Here is a 12,128-nt window from a genome sequence, read left to right on the forward strand (position 1 = left end):
GAAGGATACATAAACAAATTCACATTGAAGAAGGTTAGAATAATGATTCAATCAGAGTTGGACAGTCTTATCTTAAATTACAGTTTTATGTAATTATTCAAAAAATTATTCAAGGTTATTTATTATTTTACTCTGTCATTATTATTATTACATTTATTATTTTACTCTATTTATTATTAATAATATTATAATATTTATTATTTTACTTTATTATTATTGCATTTATTATTTTATTTTATAATTGTTATCATTACATTTATTATTTTGCCCTATTTATTATTATTATATTTATTATTTCACTCTATTATTATTATTACATTTATTATTTCACTGTCTTTATTATTATTAGAAGGATACATAAGCACATTTACACTGAAGTTTAGAATAATGGTTTAATCAGAACTGGACAGTCTTATCTTAAATTATGTAAATTTTCAAAAACATTTAACCTACTAATGCCTCAATTAATGTAATTTTATTGGTATCTATTTTTATTTAGAAATTTACCAGTTGCTGCTGTATTTCCCACCCTCGGCTTATACTCAAGGCAGTGTGTTTTCCCAGCATTTTTGTGGAAAAATTAGGTGCCTCAGCTTATATTTGGGTCAGCTTATACTCGAGTATATATGGTAAGTTGAACTGCATCCCTTTTTACATTCTCTAGTCGTGCATCTTCTCTCTCACCAATGCGTGAGTTACTTGTCTGTTAAGAAAAAGATGGGCCAATTTGGGCCGCCTGAGGAGGAGGAAGACAGTAAAATGAGCAGCAAAAGACCAGCATCAGGAGTGCAAATACAATGGAACATCATCATGATCCTCTGTCCCATTCCCCCTCCTTGTTTTGGCACATCCCAGCTGTTTGGCTTAGATGAGTTCATAGCCTTAGGTGACATGACTGGATTTTACCACAATTAATTGGTCAAGTTGAAACTAGTGAGAAACCCCAGCAACAGCTGAGTTCGTTGAGCTCCACCTAATTTTTCAGGAGAAATTAAACAGGAAAAGAGGGCAGTTCAGGAGCTGCTCCACTTTCCCGTTTCCCAAAGGAATGAAGGTGGTGGGTGTGGAAGCACTTTGGAATGTGCAGAATTCTCTGATCTGCAGTCTTCTCTGGAGCTGCAACTTGACTTGGAATTGCACTAACCCATCCCGCTCTCTGCCAGCTTCCCAAAGTTCAGGATGTACTTTCAGTTGAGCCCATCAGAGCACTGGTTTGCCTGAGGTTTCAGTACTTCAATGGTTGCAATAATGAGAACACTGAGATGCATTTGCTATGGGTTTTTCCTTTCCTCTAGGAAGGAAAAAAAAGGATATGCAGTTGCCCACGTGCCTGTTCGGGTGATCTTCTCTACTTATCGAAGTCTAACAATCAACAGACCTTTTCTCAGGGGATCAAGTGCTGAGCATGCTTGCAGACAGAAGAGCCAGTGCAGACACCGGTAACCCTCCCCCCCGCCCCGAAAAGTGTTTAGTATTTCCAGAAAGGGGCTCCTAAGTTGCTTCCAGACAGCACCAAATTGCGAGTTTAATAAAGATAAAGGTTTCCCCTTGACATTAAGTCTCATGTATCCGAGACTTAATGGGTGGTGCTCCTCTCCATTTCTAAACCAAAGAACCAGCATTGTCCATAGATGCCTCCTAGGTCATGTGGCTGGCATGACTGCGTGGAGCGCAGTTACCTTCCCGCCAGAGCTGTACCTATTGATCCACTCATATTTGCATGTTTTTGAACTGTTAAGTTGGCAGAAGCTGGGTCTAACAGTGGGAGCTCACTCCGCTCCCTGGATTCAAACCGCTGACCTTTTGGTCAGCAAGTTCAAGAGCTCAGCGGTTTAACCCACTGTGCCACTGGGGGCTCAGTGGGTTTAACAGGTAGGACCAAAAAACCCAGGACCCAAGAGCAAGTCTGCTCACAGGCCTATTGCTTTGTTATGGGATTTCGAAGCCCACAAGATGGCCACCATGGGACATCTGCTGGAAATTTCAGCATTTTTTTTTTTAAAAAAAACTTTAAATGTGCAGAAGCGAATATCCACATTATTTGTACAAGTTTTGTTCCTGGATTATACATGTCTGTTCCTTATTGCTTTTATCCTGAACATATGGTTAAAGTTGACTAGAGGGCAAAATCTTTGTCCTGGCAAGAGAAACCCATCCTTCACATGTTTAATGAAGTTTGTGGCACAGAAACAAAGTTTGTGGAGTAGGACCACTACTTTCAAAGACAGGACTACACTTTTTTTTTGTCGTATCAGGAGCGACTTGAGAAACTGCAAGACACTTCTGGTGTGAGAGAATTGGCTGTCTGCAAGGACGTTGCCCAGGGGACGCCTGGATGATTTTGATGTTTTTATCATCCTTGTGGGAGGCTTCTCTCATGTCCCCGCATGAGGAGCTGGAGCTGATAGAGGGAGCTCATCCGCCTCTCCCTGGATTTGAACCTGCGACCTGTCGGTCTTCAGTCTTGCCGGCACAGGGGTTTAACCCACTGCGCCACCGGACTACACTATTGAACAGGGACTGACACTTTCAAGCCAGGAAGAACTTTGTCATTATTATTCTCATTCAGAGGCTGCATGGCAATCTGTCCAGACAGGTTTGGTCATATACTTGTGCCTACGAACAACAGGGTGATTTTCCTGTGTTATACATGTCTGTTTCTCATTGCTTTTATCATAAAACATGGGAAAAGTTGATTACATGGTAAAACCTTTGTTTGCGTGTTGGAAACTTCATTAAACATGTGGAGGACGAAGTTTATTTTGCCAGGATAAAGTTTTTGCCCTCTAGTCAACTGTCGACATGTTTTTAGGATACAACCAAATCAGAAACTGACTTGTATAACCCAGGAACAAACCCACATAAAAAAATCCCGTATTTTCTGAGTGTAGGGACATACAGACATTTGAATGTCCACATTTTCTGGCCAGAACTGAGATATTCCTTCAACTGACATTTTGTGTTTTTTGTGGTTTGTAGAAATTCCAGATAGCTCTAAATTGTGGATTTTAGTGAAGGGCATAAAATCCCAAGACTTCAGAAAAGGTCCATGTATAGATGTGTTGATCCCGGGATTTCTGCCTCCGTTGTCCACACTTGATGCTTTGTTGTGGCATTTTGCAGCCCCCAAAATGGCTGGCGTGGGATGTCTGACAGGAACTTTGACAGTTTTTGCAAATCACTGCAAACGTTCCATTCTTTGTCCTGGCCAGAGAAAATGTGCCCTCCATACGTTTCATGAAGTTTCTGGCACACAACAAAGTTTTCATCTTCTACTCAACTGTCACCTTCTTTTTAGGAACTGACCAATCAGGAACAAATACCTAAAACCTGAGAACAAATCTAGATTAGAAAAACCCGTGATTTCCAAGTGCAGGGACATACAGACATTAAAAGATGTGGATTTTTGGCTCAGAACTGGAATATTCCCGCCCCTGAAAAATCTCATGTTTGTTGCCATTTGCAGCAATTGCTTCTGTGTTTTGAGGGAACAATATCTGGCCACCCTCCTGTTGAGCTCCTGGGATGAATGTGCTGTCTGGACGGACCCTCCCTCATTTCCAGGTGACATCGTCTAGCCACTGTCCATTTTGAACTGGGAGCTCCTGGGATAAAGGTACTGTGTGGATGGGCTCCGAGTGCTTAGAAAGTATTCCATCTTTTTCCTCAATGGATTTTAGTGATAGCAATAAAAAAAAATTATGGGGGGAAACTGATAGCTGGGAAATAGTGGGAAAATAGCAAATTTATGGTGGCAGTCCAGGCACTGCCTATAAACTTCCACAAATGAGGCAGGACAGTTACACACCCAAAGCTTGGCCTGAAAGCATCCATTGTGTCCAGATCAATAGAAGTAACAGTTCAAACCGAGAACAAGCCGCAAGAGTAAAGATGAAGATCCACCCAGAGGAAAAGTGTTCTTGCCATACATCAAGGGAACCACTGACCGCATAGGGAAACTGATGAGGAAACACAACATACAAACCACTTACAGACCCACCAAGAAAATCCAACAAATGCTACGTTCAGCAAAGGACAAGAGGGATCCTCTCACCTCTGCAGGAGTCTAACATATACCATGCAGCTGTGGACAAGTCTACACAGGGACCACCAAACACAGCATTGCCCAAACACGAATCAAAGAACATGAAAGGCACTGCAAACTACTCCAGCCAGAGAAATCAGAGAAATCTGGCTACCAGTATTAAAAAAAACTCAAAAATTACAACAGCAAAACAACAGAGGGGAAACAAACAGGCACATAAAATCACTCTCAACAAAAGATTCCCCCCAGGCCCGTCCAAGCCATTGAATGCTAATCAAGGTGATCAGCTGAAACATTCACAGCTAGCCCCAGCAGACAAAAGTCCTTTGTCTCACCCTGGTCATTCCACAGATATATAAACCCATTTTTCCTACTTCCAACAGACCTCACTACCTCTGAGGATGCTTGCCATAGATGCAGGCGAAATGTCAGGAGAAAAATTGCCTCCAGAACATGGTCATATAGCCCGGAAAAACCTACAACCCAGTAACAGTTCTGTTCTGTTTACTCCACAATGTGTTTGATGGTGGAAGAGGTAGCAGGTTCTCCTTCACTAGAGGCATTTCCGGGAGTTATGCAGTTGCAGCATTCTGCATGGCAGACCTTTCACTGAAAGAGGTTAGACTGGATGGCCTAAAAGTTCTTTTCCAATTTTCATGATTCTATGTATATGCAAAAGGATCTTGCAGCACCTTCAAGAATTAGAAAACAAAATTGATAGCATAAGGTTTCCTAGACTAAGTCTGCTTCCTCAGGTGCATTCAAAAGTCTATGAAACTTTATGCTATCAACAATTCTCTCAGTTGGTCTCTAAGGTGTTTCAAGATTCCATTACATGCTGATATTCCAGACTAACATGGCTATGCGTTTGTATTCTATGTATAGTGTTTGCATGTGAGAGAGAGTCAGTTCCCAGTAGATATTGGTTGAAATCCTACTACCGTCCCTGCTTGAATAGTCCATGAAAATGTGGAATGTCAACACTTTTGTAAGATCTGTTGAGTCAGTGGGTCTACTCTAGTTAGACTTAACAACAGTAGTCAGGTCATTACCGTTTTTTGTATTTTTCACTGTTTCTGCATCTTGAGTGGCAGCAGTTTGGGAGAGAAAGAGGTTTTAACAAGCAAGGCTTTCTCGTGGCATGGAGATCAGAAATGTATATTCCAGTTGACAGCATGGGAGTAGTACTTTGGCAGAAAACACACCAGGTGTGAGCTCCAGTTCCAGCGCATTTCTGTGGTTGAGAAATCTTATCCCATCTCTGCTGTGCAGCCCTAGGCAAGTAGCTGTTGCCATTTCTCAGTTTCTGTTTCCCTAACTGTAAGAAGTGAGTAGCAGAGGGAAACCTACCTGGCTGGGTTGATGAGCGGGTGAGTGAGAAAGGATGGTTAGTATGTCTCCACCTAGAGCCTTCAGGGGAATAGTTAAATAAATGAGTAAATATTTGGTGCACTCTGAAGGCCACTATTGCTCCTCTAAGATCCTTCACCACCAAGTAGAATTGCTGCCAGTTCTGCAGCAACATGAATCAGCATCTAACCTTTCCGACAGAAAAATGCCCCACCAGATCTGACTTCTTGTATTTAAACCAGTTGCTTTGTACATTATATATTTGGGCCTATAGTTCATGCTAATGAGGTGCCACCTCGATTAATGCACTGAGTCAGCAACTATGTTCTTATGAAACTTTCCCTGCTTTGCGTCCTTCAGCGGTTCAACATATTTGATGAGCCAGGGCGGGGTGAATCAGTCATGGCGGGAGGGTATGTGTTCCGTTGCATCAGCCACCTTCACGCTACCTTCTGAACGAGGATGCGGGATGTCATACTTGACCCTCCTCAGGTTGTCTTCTGGAAGCATCCCCATTGGCACTTAACATCTCAGTGAAGGTCAGAAATTGAGAGCATTTTGGGTGGCTGTTCCATGCTTCATGGAGAAGATCCAAGATGGCAAAAGCATGCGATGAAATGATCACACCAACACTGAGACTCACAAGTTTGTATGAATGTATTCTATAATCTACTGCAACTTTCTTAACCTCGGGATCAGGGCCCCGGGGGGGGGGGGGAGTTGTAAGGGGGATGTCAGAGGGGTCACCAAAAATGATCAGTAAACACAGTATTTCCTGTTGGTTATGGGGGTTCTGTGTGGGAAGTTTGCCCCAATTCTATCATTGGTGGGGTTCATAATGCTATTTGTAGGTGAACTATAAATCCCAGCAACTACAACTCCCAAATGTCAAGGTCTATGTTCCCCAAATTCCACCAGTGTTCACATTTGGGCATAGTGAGGATTCGTGCCAAGTTTGGTCCAGATCCATCATTGTTTGAATCCACAGTGCTCTCTGGATGGAGGTGAACTACAACTCCAGAACTCAAGTCCACTAAACCCTTCCAGTATTTTCTGTTGGTCATTGGAGTTCTGTGGGCCAAGTTTGGTTCAATTCCATTGTTGGTGGAGTTCAGAATGTTCTTTGATTGTAGGTGAACTATAAATCCCAGCAACTACAACTCCCAAATGAAAAAATCAACCGCCCGCTCCCACCCTAATAGTATTAAAATTTGGGCGTATCAAGTATTTGTGCCAGATTTGGTCCAGTGAATGAAAATATCAGATATCCAGCATATCAGATATTTACATTACAGTTCATAACAGTAGCAAAATTACAGTTGTTAAGTAGCAACAAAAGTAATGTAATGGTTGGGGGTCATGACAACATGGGGAACTGTATTAAGGGCATTGGGAAGGTGGAGAACTGCTGCTCTAAAAAAAAAAAGTGAACACTGAGACTAAGACAGTATTTCCCAAACTCTGCTCCTCTGGGAGACTTCATCTCCCAGAAATCCAAGCCAGTTTACAAGCTATAATGGAAGTCCAAAACATCTGGAGGAGCACAGTTTGAGAAGCACTGGACTAAGAGATAATCAACTGGCCCAAGGCCAGCCAGAGAACCAGCTTTCTTACAACTTTTCCTTTTGCTTGCTATTCTTAGGCCATATAATAAATCTGCCCATCCCTGCTTCAGACACTCCCCTCCTTCACAGCCTGTTACTGGTTTCTGCTCCTGAGACACTCACTCAGGACTGTGGGAGCCACTCTGGTGCTGCTTGTTCTCATGCACCCAAGGAGAAAGACTAAGCCATGTGGGAAATTGCCCGCACACAGATAACTTCCCTGATCTCTGCATATGAAAAACCAGACTAATGCTGGAAGAGGCAAAGAGATGGGAAGAAGCTGTAGCTCAGTGGAAATAACACCTGCTTTGGATGCAGAAGGTTGCTGCTTCATTCCTTGCTATTTCCTAGTAGGGCTGGGTCAGTATCCCCCATCTACTGCTGATCTGTCACCAGTCCCAGAACTATGGCAGTCCCTCTATGGCAGGCATGGGCCAGCTTGGGCCCTCCAAGTGTTTTGGACTTCAACTCCCACCATTCCTAAAATCTTCAAGTATTTTCCTTTTCCTCCTCAGTTGCTTAACCCATGGCCCATGCCTGCTCTATGACATTCTGTAGCTGGATTATACAGAAGTGTCCGGCTATGTCCCTGTAGTAGACACGGACACCCAGAGAAGATCTAAGCAGATCACGTCATCAGATTGTGTCTGACTCTGGCCTCATAACTGGGCACTCCTACAAATAGCCTGCTTGCTACAAGCAATAGCTATGATGGAGGAGATAGGGCAGACAGCAGTGAGTCTCAGGGGCCTTTAGGTATTGTAGAAGAAGGAGGAACGCCAACCTCCACATGCACAAGCATAATGTGACATGTGCTAGCATATATCATTAACAGAATGCTGACTGTACCTGGGGATGCTTTGTCAGACCAAGCCCATACTAATCAATAGACCAGCGTTTTCCAACCGGGGTCGGGATTTCTGGAGGGTCGTGAGGGGGTGTCAGAGTGGTCACCAAAGACCATCAGAAAACACAGTATTTTCTGTTGGCCATAGGGGTTCTGTGTGAGAAGTTTGGCCCAATTCTTTCATTGGTGGGGTTCAGAATGCTCTTTGACTGTAGGTGAACTATAAATCCCAGCAACTACAACTCCCAAATGTCAAGGTCTCTTTCCCCCTAAACTCCACCAGTGTTCACATTTGGGCACATTGAGTATTCATGCCAAGTTTGAGTCCACAATGCTCTCTGGATGGAGGTGAACTCCAAAACTCAAGGTCAATGTCCACCAAACCCTTCCAGTATTTTCTGTTGGTCATAGGAGTTTTGCGTGCGAAGTTTGGTTCAATCTCATTGTTGGTGGAGTTCAGAATTCCCTTTGATTGTGGGTTAACTACAAATCCCAGCAACCACAACTCCCAAATGACAAAATCAATCTCCCTCAACCCCACCAGTATTCAAATCTGGGCATATCGGGTATTTGTGCCAAATTTGGTGCAGTGAATGAAAATACATCCTGCATACCAGATATTTACCTTACGATTCATAACAGTAGCAAAATTACAGTTATGAAGTAGCGACAAAAAATAATGTTATGGTTGGGGTTCACCACAACATGAGGAACTGTATTAAGAGGTTGCGGCATTAGGAAAGTTGAGAACCACTTCAATAGACACTCCCTACCCTTCAACTAGTTGGTTATGGTTATGGTTTTGGTTCCACTTTCACTTCGTCTACTCTGGGGGAACTCTACAGCTTGACCAGAGCCTTCTATGAGCCCAACCATCTTCTCTCCAGTAATTTACAATCTACTGAGGCTCTTTTGGCTAAGAAGCCAGAATGGAAATTTCCCTGACTGTCGAAAGCCTACTGGTGCAACCCTGTCCCACCCAAAAAAAAAGCCCACCACTGGAATTATCTGTGTCTTCTGCCACCCAAGCCAAGAAGAAGCACCCGAAGAAAGAGAGCATGGGGGCACACTTTCACACAGAGAAAGGGAGCATGGTCTTTCTCTGCCTTCCTTTATCGAGCAGATCAAAGCCATTCCTGCCCATAAGAGCCTCTCCTTGGGGCTGTTCTGCGACTCCACCCTTGCCTCTCTCTTTTTTACAGTTAGAGCCCAACTGCATCTTCAGGTAGCAGCCCTCTTGCTTCAGGGCATCACCTTTCCCCCTCCCTCCTGCAAGGGAGTGCCTGTGATTTCAGAAGAGCCGGAAAGCTGCACACTAGCATGCATCAACCTGCTTTCTCTCTGATCTCCTTGCTTAGACTTGTGTGTTTGCTGGCTTTCCAGTTCCCATCTCACAGCATGCCAGCGAGTGGCCTGTGGGTGCCACATTCTCCCCGCTCCCAACTTTCTACCACCCTTAGGAGGGGAAAAACTCAAACACAACTTAAGACCACAAGTACAAAAAAGGCAGGCATGAAAGTGAACTTTTATTGGGGAAGAATACTGTAGCACACCACCTCAGTAACACCACAATAACAAAAGACCCACTTGAGAGTTTTGTTCTGAACCCACTCAGAAGCATCCATCCCGTCCCGTCAGCAAAGGCCCGCCACCACCCTCATCTTGCAACAACAGGATGCTGGGAATGAGAAAACCCTGCACGATAAGAGGTGCCGCACACGGCACAGGCGACTGACTACCCTGGTTTAACTCTTCCAATACTATTTTGGTATTTTTGCCATGCAAAACAATTTTTCTGGTTGTCACTTTTTGATTTGGGGCTCCCGTATGTAAATAATTAAACATTGAGAAAGATACGTATACCTAACTCAGTCCCACATGACAGATCAGGAAGACCATCGGTTAACTGGATGCTGCTGCCGAGTACAAGGGTTTGTACAAACCAAGGAACTCGAGGCCATGGGGCGGAGAGGACAATGCAAACCAGGAACACCAGGGCCAGGGACAGCAGCAACCCCAAAGATGCCACACTCGAGCAAGGCTGGGCAAACGTGCAAGTCCCATGTGTAGAATCAGTCCCCTTTGTTGCTGTCAAAATCCAGCTAGAACTTTCAGGATCTGAGGACACATCTTATAAAAATGGGATGGGTAGGGAGAGGAGAGGGGTCGAAGGAAGACGGCGATGGGGAGTTACCATCCTTCAGGGGATTGAAAAGTTCAGTTCTTTGGCTCTTCGCCAGCCTCTCCCCCTTCTTCTCCTGAACACTCCGCCGTCCATAGCGTGAGGTTGTCTCTGAGAAGCTGCATGATGAGAGTGCTGTCTTTGTAGGAGTCTTCGCTGAGTGTGTGGAGGTCTCCCATGGCCTCGTCAAAGGTGGTCTTGGCCAGCTTGATGGCGTCTTCGGGAGCATTGGCAATCTCATAGTGGAAGACCGAGAAATTTAGGGCAAGGCCCAAGCGGATGGGGTTTGTGGGTTGCATTTCCTTCTTGCTGATGTCCATCGCCTCTTGGTAGGCTTTCCGGGCGTTATCAATGATCTGTTTGCGATTGTCACCGGTAGCCACCTCAGCCAGATAGCGGTAATAGTCACCTTTCATCTTCAAATAGAAAACTTTGCTCTCCGCATCGCTGGCTTTTGGGATGAGGTGCTTGTCCAGTAGGCCTAAGACAACGTTGCAGACGTTCTTCAGCTCCTTCTCAATCTTCTCCCGGTACTCATTAACCAGCTGAGCCTTGTCGTCTCCTTCCTCGGTCTTGTGCTCAATGCTGGAGATGACCCTCCAGGCAGACCTCTGGCAGCCCACAACATTCTTGTAAGCGACAGAGAGGAGGTTGCGTTCTTCGTTGCAGAGTTCGGATTCATCCTCGACCACTGCCTTCATGAAGTCAGCCATGTCTTCGTAACGCTCGGCCTGCTCAGCCAGCTTGGCCTTCTGTACTTGGTGGTTCCTTGCCATTGTGGGAGCTGCGGATGGGATGTGCTGGGCAGGGAGGCTGGCTTTGAGAGGGATCAGGCAGCTGCTTGGAGAGCCGACAGAGTCTCTGCTGAGCTCAGCTGCTGGGATCGGCTTTTGGCTTGGCGTCTCAGCCCAGAGCGAGAACAAGGCGTGGTGAAAAAAGAAGCTCCCAGTGAACCCTTCCCCCACTTCCTATGTGCAGCCTCACCTTAAAAGGAAAGTGGCAGTGATTCACCTTGGAGCGAAACAGTGAATGAACGCATACCTGCTCAGGATGAGGAAATACAGACAACTGGGAGACCTCTTGGGTAATAGCCTGCTGGTCTTAGACTATGGCCCCTGAAGATCCAGGGCTTAGATGAGAGTCCTCTTCCCTCCAGGAGGCACTGCGCATGGGCCTACCATGCAACCCTACCACCAGTCCTCTTCTAATGTACTTTCCCATTCTCTGTCCTGCATTTACTACTAATTTAATGGGTCTTTGTGGCATTGCCTTGCCTTCTATATGGGAGGCATGGTTTGAAAATCAGCAGAGTCACATGGTCAAGCATTTCCTGAAATGTACTGCCAGGAAATCAGAAGACCCTTCTTTCTTGGGAGGAGAGTAATGACCAATCTTGATAAAAGAGGGAAGAGTAGAGGTCATACTGGCAACGAAGATCTGCATAGTTAAAGCAATGGTATTCTCAGTAGTAACCTATGGATGCGAGAGCTGGCCATAAGGAAGGCTGAGTGAAGGAAGAGAGATGCTTTTGAGCTGTGGTGTTGGAGGAAAATTCTGAGAGTGTCTTGGACTGCAAGAAGATCCAACCAGTCCATACTCAGGAAATAATGCCCGGCTGCTCACTGGAGGGAAGGATATAAGAGGCAAAGATGAAGTACTTTGGCCACATAATGAGAAGACAGGAAAGCTTGGAGAAGATCATGATACTGGGGAAAACGGAAGGAAAAAGGAAGAGGGCCAACCAAAGGCAAGATGGATGGATGGATGGTATCCTTGAAGTGACTGGCTTGACATTGAAGGAGCTGGGGATGGCCATGGCCAACAGGGAGCTCTGGCATGGGCTGGCCCAGGAGGTCACAAAAAGTCAGAAGCGACCAAATGAATAAAGAACAACTGCTACTGAGCTATGGAGTGGAGTATCTTGAATACTCTAAATGGGGGGTTCCTCATATTTCTTGAAATATTTATAACCCATTTCAGTTAAGTCTTAAAAGTGCCACAGGGTTCCTTTGTTTCTTTTTGGCTAAAAGCGTATTAAACAATTGAATAATTATTATTGTGTTATTTATTTATACAGTACACCCCCTGTACCCACAGACC

The 12,128-nt window shown here is 44.7% G+C and overlaps 1 protein-coding gene across 1 annotated transcript; it reads right to left on the reverse strand.

The window, feature by feature from the left end:
• Positions 1-9,352: 9,352 nt before the first annotated feature.
• On the reverse strand, positions 9,353-10,938 carry SFN (stratifin). Its single transcript, XM_060784508.2, has one exon. It carries the CDS (start codon positions 10,802-10,804, stop codon positions 10,064-10,066), a length of 741 nt encoding a protein of 246 aa, XP_060640491.2. The 5' UTR covers positions 10,805-10,938; the 3' UTR covers positions 9,353-10,063.
• Positions 10,939-12,128: the final 1,190 nt, after the last annotated feature.

Source organism: Anolis sagrei, chromosome X, assembly GCF_037176765.1.
Source record: "Anolis sagrei isolate rAnoSag1 chromosome X, rAnoSag1.mat, whole genome shotgun sequence".
Lineage (NCBI taxonomy): Eukaryota > Metazoa > Chordata > Lepidosauria > Squamata > Dactyloidae > Anolis > Anolis sagrei.

Excerpts from the sequence above, each read along its gene's own strand:
- SFN (XM_060784508.2), bottom strand. The coding sequence starts at position 10,804 with ATGGCAAGGAACCACCAAGTACAGAAGGCCAAGCTGGCTGAGCAGGCC.